The sequence below is a fragment of the Labrus mixtus genome, chromosome 2, assembly GCF_963584025.1.
Source record: "Labrus mixtus chromosome 2, fLabMix1.1, whole genome shotgun sequence".
Taxonomy (NCBI): Eukaryota; Metazoa; Chordata; class Actinopteri; order Labriformes; family Labridae; genus Labrus; species Labrus mixtus.
Window position 1 is genome coordinate 23,386,925 of NC_083613.1, and position 21,280 is coordinate 23,408,204.

The 21,280-nt window shown below is 39.3% G+C and overlaps 1 protein-coding gene and 1 long non-coding RNA gene across 4 annotated transcripts in view; one reads left to right on the forward strand and one right to left on the reverse strand.

Annotated features, from left to right (window-relative positions):
* LOC132989550 (uncharacterized) overlaps window positions 1-21,280 on the forward strand; it is a 185,759-nt gene that overhangs the window by 47,051 nt on the left and 117,428 nt on the right. The gene's annotated exons all lie outside the window — the stretch shown is intronic.
* Window positions 14,250-17,813, reverse strand: pou4f2 (POU class 4 homeobox 2). The gene is made up of 2 exons (XM_061057235.1): window positions 16,985-17,813; window positions 14,250-16,673 (listed from the first exon to the last, which is right to left on the reverse strand). The coding sequence occupies exons 1-2, from the start codon at window positions 17,195-17,197 to the stop codon at window positions 15,750-15,752; spliced, it is 1,137 nt and encodes a 378-aa protein (XP_060913218.1). The 5' UTR covers window positions 17,198-17,813; the 3' UTR covers window positions 14,250-15,749.

Genomic DNA, 21,280 nt, shown 5'->3' on the forward strand with positions numbered 1-21,280 from the left:
GTGGATGTTAAAATGTGCGTTGTATTGTAAATTTAAGGCTGCCCAAATCCCTCCAGTCTTAAACCTTTGGTGATTATCTGGTCCTTGAACAGTAAATATTCTTGAAACATAAGGACATCATAAAAGACCTTCCCAAGGACGCACATTTACAGGTGAAAAGGTAAAAAAGCTGTTTTGAATTTAAGTATTAAAATGAACTGTGTATGAGACCTTAATGAGACAGGGAAAAAAATCGCACAAGGTCGTCTTTTGTAAGACCAGAAATTTCATCCCTTTGGGGCAGAAAAGACAGAACTTTTTGTTTTAGCAAACTGCCCATCAAATAAGCATAATTACCATCAGAATTCATGCAGTGTTCTGAGACTCCTGAAGGCAAGCGGCCCCACTCAAATTAGCAGCTCTGATAAATCACCATTAATTAGCTAATAAAAGCCAGCAGGTGGTTCGGAGCCCAAAGACATTCCCTGGTTGTCTGAATTATGTATATTACAGCAGTGCACTGATAAAGTAAATGAGTAGGGGGAACAACAGATAGGAGTTCTGGAGGGCCCTCATGTAGGGATAATACTCCAATCAAACCGGCAATTCCACAATCCCACCCACAGGAATACAAGTGGCTCTGACCCCCACTCAAATCACATAACAGAGGGCTCTGGTGTGAGGCATATTTATACATGGATTATGCATACAGAATACAAAGTTTTCCTCAGCCCACCCCTGAAAGGAGAGCTTGTAAAGATGTTATACTTTCATTATAGAAACATAAGGCAATTATTTGGAGAACAGAGAAACCTTGACTGATTGAGGCACAATGACCTCTCTGCATAGAGCTGACAAGGCCTGCATGTATTCTTGACCATCTTCATAATTATAAATATTAACTACAAAACCCACACAGTGTGGCCTGGCTGCATTACCTGAGACCTTAGCCAAGAATGGGTCGTCCATTATTTATTTGAACCTGGGAATTATTTAGTTGTCTACCTATGGTTAGCATTCTCTCAATATTTCAATCAGAATGATTTCACTAAGAAGCCATGGATACCAGCTATGCATTTATTCTTTTTATCCATCTAATCAATGTAATTCAACAAAAATCCAATACATCAGATGTACCCTACCCTAAGCAAGATGGCAAATTAACAATGTAACACTAAAACAACAAGGAATTTATAATTAAGTTTGAACAGGTAAATTTATCCTTTTCTGGAAACCAACAGCACTCTTGGATTCCTGCATGCACTTCTTAGGAATCAGGAATCTAGAGTATCGGGAATAAAGTAGTGATAAGCTTAAAAAATAATTGCAACTCGCACAAATGAGAAAATAAAAAACACCCATGGAACATTTTCCTCATACATCTGGCCCTCTAGACCCCATCAGATATCAGAGATTTCTTAAACACAAGACATAACCTCAACAAGTACCCTTCCATAAAAAAAACATACAGATAGGAGCTTTGGTAAAGGTTTACACTAATGACCATTGCTCAGTTGCTCCAGGATTTTCCTGGCCTTTGGTGTGGCCTGCTTTTAAAGAAGTTTCAATGGGAGTTACACTGTTTTTGTACAGCACATTGCATATCTGGGAAAATAGTTTGATTTGTCAAGTTTTCATAAAAGTTGTGGTAATGGGCCAAATTTGCAAGGTTGAGAAAAATGTGCATGGATGTGATGAATTAGCAGGAGTTTGCTCAATAGCATTATTTTAACACCCTAGAAGGTTACTGATCACCAGAAGAAGCTGATGATTTTCTAAAGACTGTCTCTCTAAAAAACTTACCTCAAGCCAGAAATATGATTTTTTTACAAACCTTCAACATTGATAAAACTCTGGCAAGCCTATTCTCTTCTACCAATAGTCCCCAGGTCCAGATGGTTCAACAGCCACCTTTATTTTTTAATATGACTTTGATGTTTTCAACTTTTTCAATATTCCTCAATACACAAACACACCCAATTACAGCCATTCTAAACTCACTTGACAATGGTAAGTATCATTTTGCGTAAATAGATCCTCTGAGTGGGCTCTACACAAAGAAGAGGTCACACCACTTACTTTTGAAGTGGATGAAGCTCAGGAAACCACTTCATCTAATCCTTGTGAAGCATCATTACCCGTAACAGGGGTAAATAGTGGTTAAATCAACATGTAAGAACCACTTGAGCTGGGTGCACACTACAAGATAATCAGGCGGATTCTGTCCGATTCCCCCTTCCCACAAAAGTAAAGAATCTCCTGATTTTTTTGATGGTTCCATAGATTATCATGCCCAATTTTACTGTCCTGTTAGGTATGCTAAGAGTGATCCCATCTTTTTGGAAAAACATCATTAATGCACAGATTTAAAATATTTAAGACACAATATGCAACATTTTAAACATTAATATAGCATATCAAATATATTCTAAGTAATATAAGTTTGAGGACATCAGTAGTAGTAGTAGTGCGACATCTACTGGACATCTATTCTGAAAGTCGCATCTTATACTCTTTGACATGTTCAATATTTCATGTTGTGTGTGGGGAACCCTGAGGACAGCAAAGCTGTCTGTGGATTGACACGTGGAAAATAAATGATTTCCAATTGGGAAGCAAAAAAAACATAGTAACGACGCACAAAAACCAAAGTAAAATAAATTTTACTCAACCCTAGCTAATGCTACATATACAGCCCATGTTAGTGTCGTCTCCACTACATCATCCATAGTGTTTGTCCTATCACAGATTCATCCTGCCAATCCACCGCTATATTTGTTCACTTGTGATTGTTTTTTACCACAAGAGATTTTGTGATGTTTCCGGTTTTGAGAGTCAGGAGTCTGATTGTTTTTGAATGGAAGCTGTTAGTTTGTGGGAGGCTGTTTTGGTCATAGTCTTGCTCTCCATACACTATAAGATAAAATCTGTTAAATCCATCATTATTTGTCATATTTGTGGGGTCGGTCACATAATCAACATCTGTTTGCATACAGTGTGGGCAAGGCTTTAACTGCTTGAGCAAATCACTTCAGGTTTTACTGTTAGTCTCAGAGATCACATATTTCCCCAGGAATTTATCCCAAGAAATTTGAATTTATCCCAAAAAATAGGATTTACCACATTTTGATGACCTGTTATTTTTGTGAAGGGGCTTATTATGCATAATATACTTATTCTAACTTGGTTAAATTCTGCCACAACCAAGTTTCCCTGTCAGCAAACCCACTCAGAAATCTAGTTTGCTTCTTTCCTCCTTGGGTAAATCAGCTCTTTTCTCTGGGTTAGATGTCCTGAGGCAGCCACTTGGCAGAGGGTGAAAGAAATGGCAAAAAGGCATCTACACAAGTGGGACATGGGAGCAGATGGGACACTGATTGCAGTGTTGTTTACAGCTGTTGAGGTCCTTTCACACTGCTATATAGAGGTCAGAAACTATGTCTGAGTGCCACATTTCACAGCACAGCCACAGAGATACACAGGCATCTCCCCAGCACAGCTCACTGTCAATATTAGCAGTTTAGAGTAGCATGCTTATGGGATATCTTTTGGGGGTTTCAGCAGGGTTATTTTTTGGGGGTTGGATTTTTATTCATTTTGTCAATAAAATGGTTTTATTTTCCTCAAATGGTCTCAGGGATTTGCGAAATCTGCACATGCTCACTCTTTCATTGCTCTCAGAGAGAGAAAGAAATAAAAAGGACAGCAGAGAATGAGAAAGAGAGAGTAACTGGAAGGAAAGCCATCCAACACAAAGGTCTTTGACGATCATTAACATTTCTTTATGCTCGCATTGAATCATTTTATATGGTTTTACCAGGGACGATGACCATTTAGGATCGCTCCATCAGGGTTCTTACTATAGTCGGTATCTCAAGCAATAATAGCCCAGAGCGGCAGGTGAAATATATCCAGTGTAATCAACCTTTCGCAAAGGCACCTCAGAAGCACACATTTCAACAGCACAGTATAATCTAATATAAAGGATGGCACCAACCTGCACAGACATTACTTCCACTGAAGTATTTGCATCACAAGATCATATAACTTTTGTCATCAGCAATAAAAAGGCTACACATCTCTTGATAACATAATGCCTACAAACTTGATGGTCAAAAGATATTTGGGTATATTGTCTTATTGTCTTTTATTGTCATGGTTAAAATTTAAAATAAATTCAGAAAGATTACAAGAAATGTTTCATTAAGTGTAGGAATCTCTATCTTAGTCCATTTTTGAATGACGTCTGTTTCTTTTACTTTTGAAGCAATCCCTACATTGAAATATCTGTCTTAAATTTGTCTGATGGCTCATTTCCAGCATGATTGACAGCCTGCAATCAGTACCAGTGAAAAGGCCATTAAAGGCTGCCTTCAGTGCTGTCAGAAATCTTGCAATTACAGTTTTAGTACACACAAATGATACGGCAAAGTCATAAATTTGACAGTGGAAAAGATTGGAGGTTTTCTGTAAAACATGAGTGGGTAAGAGACAGTGTAATGTTAAGATTTACATATGAATTATTTAGATTATGTCACTGCTCTGCAATTGTTGTATTTGTTAATATTCATACACTATTTTGTGGTAAATTCAAACATTTACATATATGGTATTCATTTTCTTATCTGTATTTTTACACCTTAAAGAAAACTTTTAAATTAGGGCTGTCAGCAAGAACACGTTAATCGCTATGCGATTTTTTCAAATTCCCCTGCTATTTTTTTCCTTTAAGCAACACCGTAGATGAGCCACCTCACAGACAGCTCTGTCTCCATGTAGGTAGGGATGCACCGATCCGAACCTGCTATCAGATATCTTGTATATCCTGGCTCTAAAAGCTAGCTCAGCTATTGGAGATAAATGGACAATTCATGGAACTGATCCTTAATTCTCTGCTATTCTGTGTTTACAGAAGCACAGTGGTGTCTTACATCACTGTCAGCTGTGCGCTGGTAGGCCTGTGCATATTGCTAGGCGAAGCCAACATAGCATGGAGGATGCTAACAACAAAGGGTATAAAGTTTGGATATATTTTACTCATATTAAGCCAACAACTTCTAGGACTAGAGGTCAGAAACTCGGTTTGAATGCTAAAATTCACAGCACAGCCACTGAGATCACAGGTATCCCCCCAGCACTAGCTCCCTGGCTCGTCAGCTTTACCAAAAGGAGAGAAACTTCCCGGTGTAAAAACTCCAGTGATGGTTTACAACAAACACATGAGACCACGGTACAGTTTGTCATCATGTAAATAATTTCTATAGACCTTCCGCCTGGCTTCTTCAAGAACATGTGAGAACACTTATCAGCAGAGTTAATGGAGCTTCACTGCAGATACTGTACCTGGAGCTAAAACGTTATGCTGGAGCTATAACTTTACAGAAATACCTTATTAACTTGAATTCATGACATTTTAAGATATAAGTTGTTATACATGTTGGTTGATTAGAGACTATATTTTGTTTAATAGTGTTATAGTCAGAGATCTTTCTGTGCCATTTATCTAGAAGCCTCTTCTTTATTATCACTAGCTGAGGGGAGCCAATGAGAAAGACCCTTTAAAGGCAATATTGTATGTTTTTAAAATGTTTTCTCAAATTTGGTAAAATACCTTTATTTGTAAGGTGTGTAATACTCAAAGTCATACACTCCTTTGAGGTTAGTCTATCTCTAAAAGGTTTCTCAATCTAATTTGCAGAAGACTCAAAAACATGCCACAACATACATCAATATACTGATAAAATGATCTGTGCCATAATTCCAATTTGAAGATCTTGTTCTTCTCATCCACTTCTCTCTACATATTGCATTTACAACTTTTAATTTACGACTACACAAGTCTACAATTGGGTTTTAATTAGCTCATAAAGGACTAATACAAATAAATACAACAAGAGAGAAAAAAAAAACATCTATAACATTCATATTCCACACTACACTACTTCCATGTAGAGTATGCTTCTTTGCATAATGTGTAGTGGATAATGTAGGGATTTATGTCTCTCACAAACTGAGGGACATAAAAGAGAGATGAACAGATATAAAGCACTGAGTATGTGAAGCTGAGGAAACGTATAGAGGGGGCTCATTAACAACACCGGGTCCCAACTGTGTAGAACAGTTTAATGTGGCACTGAGTGGATGTGAGTTTTGTCCTCTAAAGGTTCAGTTTCTGTACTTTTTAACTATGTGGAGTTCACACCAATACAGGACCTTCTTGGAAAATCTACGGTATAATGTGAACGTCCTTATCTCAATCTTTCATGTCTTATAATGTCCAAAATATAACACATGATACAAGATTCTGCCATTATAGAATCACCCCTTAATTCTAGAGGAACAACAGAACAGTTTATTCTGATGATCAACTCCTACAAGTGACTCGGTAGGTTGGTAGGCAGATAGGCAGGTAGATAGTATGCCGGATTTACTAACAATTAATAGTTGGAATATCAATACCTTTGCTGCTTTGCTGACCTCTTCCTTGTGTCTGGAACTCAAAGAAAGCCCCTTGACGCCCAGCATAAATGATGATTTATACTGTCACTAAGAATTTGGCTAATTTATTAATGTCTTATGTTGTTAAATACAATGGCATTCTAGTAGTTGATGTATTTTCAATAATGCAAATATTTGAATTAGCCCTACCCCCTCTTCATGTGTGTAATCTCAAGTGTATAGAGTTTAGGGAGGATGTTAGCTGGGGTCTGCCTGCACACACATATCTTCACTTATTCTACCAATATGATCAAATAAGAATGATATTTTACCCATTTTATGTTCCTAAGTTTGTTATGTTATGATTGAATAAATAAATACACAAATTGAGGCTCCTGTGAGGATTTATTTTAGAAGGATAAGAAAAAGACTGAAATTAGTATTGGCGCCGCTACATGACCTACAACAGCAAACATGACCATCAGCAGCAAAACGGTCCACTTCTATGTTGTTTGAATCCCTGCAACCGCTGCCAAAGGCTCTACTACGTCAAATGATATTAACAGCATATCAATAACTGTCTTCATTTACAATTTTCTGCGGAAAGGTTTCACAGTGAGTGATACATTAGACATTTAAAATAAAACAGGATGAGATTGTAGGTCAGAAAAAAACCCTACTATACATAAGTACAGGACAAAAACGGCAGAGATACCGTAAAATCCGGAATATAAGTCGCACCGGTATATGAGATGCACCCTGTTTTGAAGGTCTCTTAGAGAGAGAAAAGTTTAAACTGTTTTCCTGCGTGATGATTTATATTGTGTTCAGCGATGTCTACAACGTGTCGCTCTTAAAGTCCCGTCTTTTTTCACGTTCGGGAGTTTGCACTCCTACTAGCTACAATACGGTAGTTGAGCTCTCAGCCTGCAGGGAAAGTTGTGAGACTCCTAGCTTGCGAGTCGCGATGCCTGACTCCTCTGGTCACTCTTTAACTTTAATATAGGACTCTTTCAATCAAAAAAGAACTCCACAATGTTTATTTACGGAAAAAATATACCACTGTTTTCTGTAAATACATGATTATGACCTCGTGAGGAAGAAAAGATGTGGAAAAAGTCGCGCAGCCAGACTGGTCTGTGTCGCCGTCTTTCCCAGCACAGCGTGCACTCAGCTTTCAATACACAATGAATGGGGATGGGTTTTTAATCGTATCAGGTCGCAGAGATAGTGGCTGCTGCCCCGCTGTAATGAGGGCACGTGTTTCAGTATTTTATACTGGTGTATTGGTTGCACCGGTGTATAAGACGCAGCTAAAAGTGTGTCTTATACATTGTCCACAGGGGTCGCCAAAATCAACACCAAATAAAAGGTCATCTTTGTAGCTTTATGTACATCAGAAATCTGCAGACTATGCCATAATTTAAATATATATAATTTATATAATATATAATTTAAATATATATATATATATATGAAAAATAGTCTTATAATTTTCCTGGTCAGAAAATTAAAAAATTAGAGTCCACAACCTTAATGGGGATGGGGGGTGGGGGGGGGGGGGGGGAATGAAGACTGAATCACACTGCTTGATATCAGCATGTTGTTTTGATATGGTATGCTGTATAATGTGCATACATTACGTAATTCTTTGGATAGATATAATCCGACCATACAGTAGATCTGTGTTTGGGGTTTGATATTGTGTGTCTGTGTGTGTGTGTGTGTGTGTGTGTGTGTGTGTGTCCTTATTGGTGCTTTGCAATGCATAGCCATTGAGGCCATAATTTAGTCCATTATGTCCTCTGGTTTGCAGTCGTAGCCCCGGGCCTCTGGCACTGAACGTTGTGTCATTTGCTACCAACTGGGTTTTTGATGAGAGTGTGTGACCTCGACGCCTCATCCCTCACCACTGTCTCATTCCCTTTATTTACATCTGTCTTTAGCATTCTAATTACTCTCTTTATTGCTTTAGCCTGGAGGAATCTGTTATACTGCAGGAGGGGGAAAAAGACTAAGGACACTGGAGTTCTAACCAATAATAAAGCAGCATAACTCCCATTACCCATAGGAAAAGATTGGGCCGTGGGTAAAGCAAAGATATGGGATGGCTTTTCAGCATACAGGGTTTACATCAAGGGCTCCGTTTACCTATCAGATGTGTGCATTCCAAAAACAATTTGCTTTCAGTTCAAGGTTTCACACGGCCAAAAGAAAAATTCACAAAAAAAGCAGTTTACTAGATGTTTCTGTTGGTGGGATCATATTGTAGGTAAATCTTTAATTAGACTTTAGCAAAGTGATAGTTTTGCCTATATTTATTTAAAGTGTATATCTAACAAAAACATGTTCCCCATGCAAACTGTGTATTCCTTATTTTAGTCTTTAAAAAAAGTAAGCACAATGCACAAGCAGCCCATTCTCTACTCATATTTTGGACAATATCAATGCTAAAAACTTTAAAATGTTCAGTCCCCTCCCTCTGAATTTTATGAAATGGCATCAAGAGCAGGCCCAGCAGTCTTTAATGAGCTCTCAACTTTAAAGACTTGAAGGATATTAACAAGCTGCTTGACAAATGGTGCTTAGAAGCACATTAAAGACGCAGCTAATGGCGCGCATAATGACGGCTAATTTTCGATCAGATATAAATTAGAGCCCCCAACAGTTATTTGCCTTAAGGACTTTATGTAAATGATTCTGTTCTGTATAAACTGAAAACTGAGGGAGTGAGTGAGAGACTGAGAGAGGGAGAGAGAGAGAGAGAGAGACCAGCACTCCTTGTGGGTATGATTAATAGATCTGCAACAGAGCCCGGCTGTCAAAGCCCAATGAACACACATCCAGCAGACAGATCTACCACCTTCTCATTAAGGTCCAATCTCTACCAGGTCTACAGCTTACTCATTCGGAACACCAAAACAGCCTCTGAAAACGAGTGAGTTTAAACCTCTACGTCTGCAAAAAAATTAAGATCGGGTGAAAAGGCAGCACATGTAGGGAGACCTGGCGGTTCATAAAAGTGTATATCCTCCCCCTGTTGTTAATATTTGATGACTGAAGGCACTTTGATGCCATCAATTTACACATTAGGTCATAACATATAACTGAGAACACTGAATTAAATGATGAGGACATTTAGTTAATAGCTTGTGTATTCACACACGTTATGAGTAATCCACAGATTAAGATCTGCCAATCTAATGTTGAAGGTCCTGGTCTGTATTCCCTGAAAGAATATACTGATCAGACCCACTCGTATAGATTAAGATTAAATATACAGTTTTTGTGAATAAACATAGTTATTGTACTATCAATGTGACACTTTTAGTTGGACATTTAATCCAATGAGAGTCAGCTCCTTCAGTATTTATTTATTTTCTTTATTTTTAATGTAAAATGTTAAGACAGCAGTTTGTATAGGCTACATAAATGTTCAAACAAATAATATACAAACATGCAGTAGGTTTTTAATCATTTTTGTAGCAACCAATTCACGAAGGGAGATCAAAAGTAATTTGTAAAACAAAATCTGTTGAAGTATTCATCTGAAGATTATCCTGCTGTCCCTGCTGTGTACTGATCAGTCTTAAGGCGACAAACTGGACGATATCTGTGTTTTGTGATGCACTGTTGTGGAAAGAAATCTACCCTCATTTGTATATAGAGATCTTACTATCTTAGCCTTTCTGAATAATGACCTTAAAATCCCTCCCATAAAGTGTAGAAAGAGCAAAAAGTTAAGATTAAAAATTAATTATACAAAGATGTTGGTCACTTCTGTGAACTCCACCGACCGTCTTGTTCATTCATGTGACAAATGTGGAGATCTAATCCGCTTTAAATCTTTATTTTCACAGGCAGTCAGTTATCCTTGAAATACTTTTTTCCTCTTGCCTACATGGACACACCAGTGTAACCGTTCAATGAGGTTATTTTATTTTGTGACAGCTTTTGATCATACTCCCCTAGCTGTAAATAAAAGTATTGCAAAGCATTAATAATATTTTTGGTGACTCAATGTGTTCTGTTCCATTATTGGATAACTTCCCTAGACTGGACTTTCATTATTACATATACACTATATTATATTTACTGATACACCTTACTGGTGTCTAAGTTGATAAATTCACCAAACACACATGCATTGATACATTCTGAAAGATCCTCGCCATGTTTGAGATACTGCAACAGTATAGCTGAGTGTAGACGCTATCTGCCTCAAGCTAAAGCATTTGAATATTCATATTGATTCATGTTGAAGAATACATTCCAGGTATTCACACAAGGACATCAACTGTAAGGCAAAAATCAAATATCTACAAAAGCAATAATTATAATGTTAAAGTCTATAGAAATTAAACAAAAAATATACGTTTTGATTAATAACAAATATGTAAAAATAAACATAAATCACTGGGGGAGATATAGAAAGTTGGTTATGCATCAGAAATCATTATTTAGGTTTTGGCCACATGTCAGGGGTGACTGTGGCCTCTCATCACCCACATTTAATCACGCCCCTGAGCTATTTTACACATGGAGGCTGGGAGCATTTCCAATAGTTTATAATTCAAGTGAGACTGTTTCATTTTTTTCAAGAAATTCAAATTATTTTAAAGATTCTTTGATACAAATTTTTAAATGTCTTCACTTCTTAAAATCTCAGTATTTAACACCTCAAATGGCACTTGAAAGTCTTTTTTTAATTTTAATTTTTTAATTTAAAAAAAAATATTTGACGTTCAAAGCACTCAAAATCAAAGCAAAACTCAGAATACATCCTTCTCATAAATTTTTAATTTGGCACGAGTTCTCGTCTACGCATGTCTGGACAGTACCAAATGTTTTCAGCGCATCTTGATTTCTTACGCTACATTTTAAAATTAAGGCCTTTTCCTTTGAATATTTTATTTTTTTTCCTTTCAAAAGTTCAGTGTCATCTCGGTAATTTCGTTATCGTTTGTTTGTGATGTTTTCATATCCGGTCTTAAATTGGCTTAAATAAAAAATGTTAAAACATTGTTTAAAAAAACGGTTTCAGTATTTGAACTTAACTTATAATATGCAGACCCCCCCTGGCGTCAACTCGACTGTTTATTGATGTGCGCGTGGCTACTACGAGTTTGCGCGTACGATTATATTAGAGTGCGCTGAGAAAGAAAGGGAGAGAGGGATGGAGCTATTTCATTGGCCGATCCAGTGTGGCTTCCCCTCCTTTGAATGCCATCCTGTATCAAAAAGTATCCCACCGACATCCTTCTCCACTGCTGCCCCATCGATTAGTTTTTGGAAAACACTTAACAAACTAATGACTATTGATGGCTGATTAATATTGCAACAACAACAACTGATTGGCGACAATATCAAATAGCGATTGCCGCTTAACATCAAAGCAGCAGCCATGTGATGTGACTGGTTGTTGCACAGTATTTTTGGCGGTGCAGATAGAGCCCAACAGATGATAAATAAAGGGTTATATGGTGTGTCGCGCGCTCGCTTTATGGCTCGTCTAATTCAGAGCAGTCGCGTCTTTGAAGGCAGACACTTGGCGTAAATGTACAGTTAAAATATTCTACTCTCGGGTCCCCAGGCGGAGCTCCGACAGTCCCTGGCCTCATTAAAATTTCATCAGCATCCCTGTGAAAGAGGGGGAAATGTTCAGGGGAGTGAGAAAAATAAAACAGAGGGCGTAATTATAACAAAAGGAAACAGCGCTGCCCCTTTCGTTTGGAAGAAAGCCTCTTGTCATATATGGACGCTTCAATGTATAGAGCATGACGTGAGCACGTGTGTCTGTGGCTTCAAGGTAAACTGTTTACTTCACATATTTATTATATAAAAAAAAAGGGACCTTCGATTTTTTTCATTGTGCTGCTGAGGCCTTTTTGCTTGTGTGTGTGTGTGTGTGTGTGTGTGTGTGTGTGTGTGTGTGTGTGTGTGTGTGTGTGTGTGTGTGTGTGTGTGTGTTTTGTGTGTATGTGTGTGTGTGTGTATGTTTATAGTGTTGGGCCACATTGATTCGCTATCAAAGAATCCAGATCGATTTTAGCCAAATATGTGAAATAAAGCAGCAGCAGCAGCAGTCTGGTAGAGAGCCTGTCCGTCTGTCTCATTTTCCGTCTGTCTCATTTTCTGTCTGTCTCCCTCTCTGTCTGTGTGTGCAGGGCTCGCGCTTGTCAAGCTGCATAAAGTTAATTTCAATTCCCGATGAGACCCTCACGCGCAGCCCTCCCTGACCAGCGGTAATTAACAGGGATGGCTAATGACTGCTTAACTCGCTCTTCATAATTATCTGCTTTTCATAATTCGATGTGTAATTTAATAATTCGCTCTTATTAACGTATTAAGTGAATGGCTCATTTAGGGGAAATTAGAAGCACTCACCAGGAGCATCTTTTAATTGATGAACCATCATCGCTGTCTCATTAATAACGCTCGTTTTGATACTCTTCATTTGTCACGAGGACAGCGCTGTTTGCTTTATGGAGCAGTGTCATGGAGGGTTGCTTAACAATTTGAAGACATTTTATCGTAGTTTGAAGGTAGAGGATAAATATCGAAGAACTTTTAAGTGACATTGAATCAGTTAAATATTTATTAAAATAAAATACATTTAAAATATTGCTTGGTCTCAGGCTATTTATCTCCTCATGTAAAACTTTTTCAAGACACACTGAAGGCATACGTAAAATTTGTCAGATTTTGAGATAAAAATTAAAAGAAATTATACTATTTTTTTTTTTTAAATCAATATATATTATTTTACGTTATTTTCAGTATTGTATGAAGTATATTACCTGAAATTCTTTGTGTAATAATTTTTCATCATACAACTATTTTTCAATATCCAAACATAATCCCATGCAAATGCATTCCAGGTGCTGTAAATGATCAGTGTAAAGGTGGAGGACAGCTTTAAGAAATGCTAATGCTTGGCTCGTGCAGCCTCTCAGGTATCTGTCCATGGTGCTGAAACGCTAACTCAGCGCTCAGCCAGCCAGCCAGCCAGTCAGCCCTGAAGCCCACAAACATCAACTCTGCTCCGAACATGACACTCAAAATACTCCCATATTTTTTCCTACCCTCCTCCTCATATCTAGCTTCTTAGCTAAGGTTTTGCATCAAAGCCTGAGCCGGTATGCCCGCATGCACGTTGGAGTGTGTATTTAAATAGAGACGGGCACGTTGGCAGGCGAGCTGTTTTTCTGGCGGGCTGACATCTGGCAAGTCTGCGCTCCAGGGACCCATCCGGCTCTCCATAGACCTCCTGATTAGACTCTAATAGAATATTAGCATTTGCTCTCAGGTAAGGCCACAGTGAGCTGCATAAGCTGGCAGCAAGGCGGTGGAGGAGCCAGTCTGTCTTTAACATTGGTGGGATAGAAGACGAAGAGGGTTTCTCCTGTGTGGCCTGCTTTATGAGGAGGCCCGGGGAGAAAGGTGTTGAATTAAAAAGAAAAAAAAAGATATTCTACTTGCAATTGATTATTTTGGTTATTCATCTCTTACATTACTCGGGCATTTGTAGAAAAGGTTAGGGAGTTTTGGTGGGGGTAGTGTTTGTGTCTTGCTAATGGGCACAAAGGCAGTGCCTCCTAAAATCAAATCTAACACCTTTTTACAGCCACAATGTCACGCTGTCTACATTTGGAGAAAAAAAATGGCGGTATTGGTCTTCAACTGTATCCACAACACATCTGTTTAAAGCAGTGCAGCCCACAGCTAAACCGTTCCCATCCTCCTCATTAATAAATAAACAGATGAATAAATAAAAGAATATTAATATGTCTGGATGATACACATTACACAGTTTAGAAAAAAACGTCGGATTAAATGTTAAAGTTTGTTCTTTAATGAAACACATATTGCAGTTCAATAATTAAATAAATTAAAATTACATGGATGTCATAAATTAATAGAATAATTTAACCAGGGAACCAAAAAAAGCAACATACATTACAGAAATAAGTTTACCTCAGCTAAAACAGCAATACAGCAAAAACCTGTACGGATATATTTATGTGCATCGACTGGTTCCAATGAAATATTTACATTGTACACGTATACTTCCATGAAGCTGTTTTCTTTTCTCTTCAAGAAAAAACATTTTACTTAAACAAGGTGATTTTTTTTTAACAAGCAACGACTTCATAATGATACGCGTATATTTATACAAATAAATAGCAGAAAACGTACACAAAATAATTTTAAAAAAGAGAATACTATCTCATATATATCTCGATTGTACCATCTCAAATGTTCCAAACTAAAATTTGTGACTGTAAAATTTCACAGTCGTTTCCCTTTTAAAAGCAGAACAACACGCTTTACTTGCTGTCAGAATTTGATTTTCTCAGGCAAAACGAGGAGGGAGGGGGAATCCCAATAAATATATAATGAAGTAAACATGACCTCACTCAATAAATAGTTCATAAGACACCGGCCCACGCTGGAGTGTAAACTTATTGCAGCCGGCGAGAAATCATATTTTTTTAATAGCGAAAATCTTAGAAATCCTTACAAGTGACGCACTATGTCTTTATCTCAACATAATGGGGATTCATAATAATAATTATCATAATAATAACGATAAGAAAAACAAACAAACCCTATACCTTAGCCCCAATCTGGGTAGCCTATCTTAAAAATAGATCCCTGACTTTGTTTAAACATGGTAACAAAATAAGTGGCATTAATTACACATTTAGACACAAATGAAGTGTGTGACAAATTATTCATTTACAAAGGGCTTTTTTTGGCAGTAATTTAATATTAGCTTGGATGTTGTCCCTTTAAACCCCCCTCGTGGACCCTGAATAAACGTCAGACTGCATCGTCACGAACTCGGAGGGAAAATTGTAGCTTATCCTATAAGCCACAAAATATAAACACCAAAGAGAGTCACCAAACCAAGTGCTTTGAGTTCAACTATAGCCCCGCTGTGTGAAAAAGAACCATTTTCATTGGGGGGGTGGGGGGTGTTGCTGCCTACGCAAAAATGAAGTTGGCCTCATTTGAAATGAATTGTAAGTAAAAATGAAAGCAGAGTCCTGTAAGTCAGTAAAAAGGTGAAGCATAGTAAGTGTGGAAACAGTGTTCTTACTTGCTCTTCAAACGATGCTTCAACTTGACTCCATGTATCCCCTCTCAGCGAGTAAAAGACGTGACTGGGGTTATTTTTTTCAGTCATTAGTTCAATTTTATGAATTTTTCGAAGTTCAAAGCACAAAGTCATCGACGATTGAAAAAAAGGTGTGATAGGACATATGGTACAAATCGTCTTTAAGCAGTTCCCAAGTCTTTAAGTGGGTGTTGGTTTAAAGCGATTCTTAGACGCATGCAGAGTATTTCATCCGTTTCTGTTTCTGTCGCTGGTTGCAAAACCAGACCCGCACTACGTTCTTTTTCAGGTCCAGTTTCTCTGCGATCGCTGCGATTTTCTCCGAGGAGGGACGCGGCTGGATGGCGAAATAGGCCTCCAGTGATCTCTTCTCCGGCGCGGCTATCGACGTGCGCTTTCGCTTCTTCTCTGCGCCGTTGAACAACTCGGGTTTGTTAAGTTTCTCCCTGTGTGATTTCTCCGCTTCCTCCAGCCATGCTTGCAGGATAGGCTTCAAAGCGATCATGTTGTTGTGAGAAAGCGTGAGAGATTCGAATCGGCAGATGGTGCTCTGGCTGAGGGAGCCCACCCCAGGTATCTTCAGGCTGGCTAAAGCTGACCCTACATCCGCCTGGGTAACCCCGAGTTTGATCCGTCTCTGTTTAAATCGTTCCGCGAACGCTTCCAAGTCCCTGGGATCAGCGTCCACGTCGCTCATGCCCATGTGCGATGGTAGCCCGTGGACATGTGCCATGTTGATAGCCTGGTGCATGTGGTTCATGCCCGCCATGTGGGCAGGGTGCGCAGGCGTGGAAACCACCGAGCCATCCGGCCCAGCCATGGCTCCCAGCGCCAGTCCTGGGGTGATGTGGTCCAGCAGGTCCCCCTCCAGCGCCTGGTGGGGCTGGTGGTGGTGGTGATGGTGGTGGTGATGGTGGTGGCCAGACAGGGCGGACGGATGAGAAATAGGCACCGAGGAGGAGGACGACGAGGTGCAGGGCAGAGTGTTCATGGTGTGGTAGGTGGCGTCCGGCTTGAAGGGGCTGTGATGTGGAGGGTGGTGGTGGCTCTTGGTCTGCGAGACTATATCCACCGCCGCGAGAGCTTCAGCTCGGGCCAACAGACTCTCATCCAAGCCTCCGAATATATTGCTCTGCAATTGCAAATAGAATGCACACATAACTGTCAGCAGGGAATTCTCCCTCCACTCCTCGGTTTAAAACATTTCCAGAATGAGAAAAAAAAAGAAATCCTAAAAAAGGGGAGCACACAAAACAAGACACATGCAACATCCCAGGTCATAAAAATTAATACGAGAGGCAAAGCCGGCTGAATACATAAGTTGAGCAGAGGAAAAAAAAAAAGGTGTTGGGTGATTTGCTGTGCAGACATGAAAAAAACATCAAGCAAAAAAAGTGGGCTGTCAAAATGTGCCTTTAAGCAGTGATTATGCAGAATACGTACCGGTGGGTTTGGGAGACAGGCTCTGCGCATCGCCTCCGAGCTGCTGCCGCTGCTGCTGATGATGGTGCTGCTGTGTCGGGAGGACGAGCACGACGAGGGTGCATTGGAAGTCAAGGTGGAGGACGAGGAGGAATGCAAAGAGTACTTGGGTTCGGGCAAGCTTGAGTGGGCCATGGCAAAAGCCTGCTTGCTGTTCAGAGACATCATCATCATATTTGCGGGCGTCCGAGCCTCAGCAAGTTCCTTTTAATAACTTAAGACTCCGCCTCCTCGGTGCGGAGTTGAAGCCCAATTGCTTCGCAGGAATCTCAAGTCACTGTCGAGTAAAAGTGTAGGGCTGAAGATGGTCCAACACTGAAGTTATCACATCTATTTATTATAACTAGCGGAGGTCTTTTTGGCCGATGAGATTAGCCATGCAACTGCACGCAGCAGGTACCCTTTTTCCCTTGTTGGACTTGTGGCGCGGAAATATTAACCTTTCGTTCTCTTTTTCTCCTCCTTCAACCGTCTCGAACCTGTTTTTTTTTTTAACAATATTTTTGCCTTGGATATTTTTTTTTTTGCGCAACTCCTCAAAAACGACGCCAGAAAAAAAAAAAAATTAAAAGTTTCTTCTCGTCTCTTAGGATTTCCAAAAAGACTTCAAGTTTCAAACTGTTGCCGCTTTCGTTGACCTGTTTGTTTCTTTTTTTGGTGAAAGTTTCCGTCTTGAAATGAGCGTAAGTGAGCAATAATGGCGGTGACAGTCTCTGTACTGTACCTCCTCGACTACGTTCAATGCTGCGGGGACCCGAACTGCCTCTGCTCTGAGGCGAAGGGCAGACTGAGTCTCTCTCCGCCTCTCTCTCTCTCTCTCTCTCTCTCTCTCTCCCTCTCCCTCTCCCTCCCCCCCTCTCTCTCTCTCACACACACACCCTCTCTCTCTATCTACAACTCCCTCTGAGTCTCTCACCCTCTCGCATACACACACTCTTTCCAGCTGTACCTGAAAAACCCTTTCATGATTTATTATTCTTCATTAGCCCCACCACCACCGCCGCCGCCGCTGGGGACTTTGCGCATGGGCAGTGTGCGACAAGGCATTTATTTCAAATGACTCTACTTTTTACCACCAACACCTTGTTACAGCCAGTGCGTCTTATTAAGCTTATCCCTTTTTTTAAAACGTCTATTTATCGGTTTGAATTTCTGTGTTCATCATTTCTGTGTGTTTTAAAATACTGCATCTTAAATATTGTAAACAGGTTCAAAATTATTTTCGAAATATAGTCCATTTAAAAAAAAGAATTGCATACCATGGACAGCTCTACTACGTCTGTGAAAGTCCATATACAAATTGTTATCGTAAATACAAAAAAATCAGCCTCCCGGTATATTTGCATTTATTTAACATAAGACCTAGAATTAAAATAAGAAATAAAAAAGCTCATCTTATTATGATTGTCATATGCTCAAACTGTATACTTATTTCTAAATTTAGCCTAATTAATAGCAAAGGTTATACTTGAGCGTCAAACATTTTTTTCTTTGTTCCAATGAAAATTTGATTAAACTTGGAAAAAAAAAAAGATTAACAAAAAAACGTTAAACATGAAAAAAAATCCGTGTTTTGTATAATTTTATATCGTTTGATGCGTGTTGTCTCACACGCAAAAGACCCACTGCAGTTACGCAACGAGTGACGATAAAAGGCGATTTAACCAAATAATTAGCACCATTTTATTGGAAATATATTTACTTGTCATAGCAGGCTATTATCATATCTCTTCTCTAATTAAGCCACATCATCTCTTACACGATTAAAACGCTTCATCTTGTTGTAATAAACGAGGTGTTTAATCTGGTAATTTAATACGGTCACGTCTTTAGGGTGAGATTATTGTTATCATGTAGGTCTCTTGGAGGTTATCTTATGGAAACAATAACACTTGTTTTCTCCTTCTGTGTGGCTGTAATTTTCAAAACACACCTCACTCTCGCTCTCCCCACACGCACGAGAAGGTGTGACATCTTGTAGCACTTATGGAGCAGTGCTTGACCCCTTCATCACCTTTAATGTGTTAATAATATAGACTACACGGCTAATGGTAAAGCATTAAATTGCACGTTTCACTGGAGCTTATTATGCATGATCTTCTTCTAATTATGAGCGTCACATGTATGTCTCTGTATGTGGCCACAGCGTGTGTGTGTGTGTGTGTGTGTGTGTGTGTGTGTGTGTGTGTGTGTGTGTGTGTGTGTGTGTGTGTGTGTGTGTGTGTGTGTGTGTGTGTGTGTGTGTGTGTGTGTGTGTGTGTGTGTGTGTGTGTGTGTGTGTGTGTGTGTGCGCGCCACTGCAATAAAAAGTCTGACAGCGTTTATATCGAGGCTACCGATGCTGCAGCGTTAACGTGGCGGCTCACGCGCTCTCATGCGCACGCGGTGTTTTTGAGAGCGTCAAGGTGTCAGTTCCCGTTTTTTCCCCCTTCTTTTTTTTATCTTGATACACGTTGACTTTTTCCATATCTCTCAACGCCTGTTGGTGTTGCAAAATAGAGTTTTACATTACATTTGAGCCATGAAGCTGCAGAAATATGTTGCCTCCCCAGCGGGGGGAGAAAAACAGGCGCTGCTGCAGCCACCTCCTACAGACACCAGGAGACAAGAGATCAGGCTCAGGAGACATCAAGGAGCAATCAGTGTCTGCTCACATATACCGACAGACTGATTTATGATGAAACTTTAAAGAAATCATTTATATTTCACCACCTCTAAATTGGTGTATGAAATTTTCATCCACAATGAAACACACACAAAAAAAAGTATATCTTAAGTCAAATAAATCAATTCACTTGCTCCAAAGCAATTGACTTTGAAGTACATTTTCAGCACTTTTCCTGTGTGTTCACGTACCTGAGGCTTTCACTTCCCATGCCAACAGCTCACTCAACGTTTGAGGGAGGACAGTAAGTCAGTGTGATTAACAGAATTACCTTTGAAGGGTCTGAAATGGCTAATAGAGACACAGTGATGTGACAATCCTGGATTTTTCTGTTACAATCACAAACCCTTTTTAGCTTTTATAGGAATGATAAAAATATATATATATAATGTATTTTTTTTAAGTTTGTATTTTCTTAAATGTGTTATAATATCACATAATATGCAAATTAATAAATAAATAAATAAGTAAAGAATTATTTATGACCAACAGAAAAACAAACACAGAGATATTAATGACATTTCAGTATTGTTTTAATTTCCTTTTCACATAAAAATGCATCTAAAAGATAAACACTCAACATCTTAATATTAAGCTGGCTTTGATCTAACAGTTCCCCCCCAAAAAACTTCTGCAGTGTCCGCAAAATACTTCTCCAGATTAAAACGTTTCTGGCCTCAATTTACGTCACCAAACCGATACAATAATCGGAGGGAATATTACTATCACACAAAGGCTTGTCTCGATGCTTGAAGGTGCATTCATACCTTACCTTTCAAATACAGAAACTCTCAGTAGAATTGTGAAAAGAAAAGAATCGCCTCACTTCAAGGAGTTGTACTACATATAAATAAATCGGCACTGCCTAAAAACAAAAGTAAAGCCCAGGCAAAATAGAGAGCGCACATGCAGCAGAGCTTGATATAACTCAGGTGACTTGTTTGCTTTTTTTTTCCCTCCTCACTCTCTTACTTCCATTCGAATCAAGGCGTGCTGCAGAGGTGCCTGTGTGCTTTACACAAAGACATACTCCTCTCAGTCTCCCTCAGGAGCTCTCCACGTTAACAATCCCAATTACACCGAGACCACCAGAGACAGCTGTTTTTATTACAGAACCGCTCCTTTGTGCCGCCAACAAGGTATCCTCGCTCCTGCACTGAACACAGAGAGAAAGCTGCACTGAGAGGAAGAGAGAAGAGTGTGGAAGTGAAGTGGATGTCTCTAAGCAGCTCACAGTGCTGATGCCTTTATTCACAGCTTCCCCCTCCCCTTTCTGATCTAGTGGAGCTCTTTACAAGTCAGAGCAGAAGGTCAATGCTTGTTGGGAGAGGGTCTACAAAGAGATCAGTTTCTTACTCAAGGCAACAGCAAATCACACAGAAAAGGGAAGGGGAAGGGGGGGGGGGGGGTTATTTATTCATCTGCTTTACCTGGGAAATGTGACAGGTTCCAGGAGGAACATTGTGGCTTTAAAGTGTTGTTTTAATGCATACAACAAAAAGGTAGAAGCCTTCAGGATTTACTAAATGTCACACACTGTACTAGAGCTTGTGTAAGGAACAAGTGGATCAACACTTAAGACAAATGGAAGA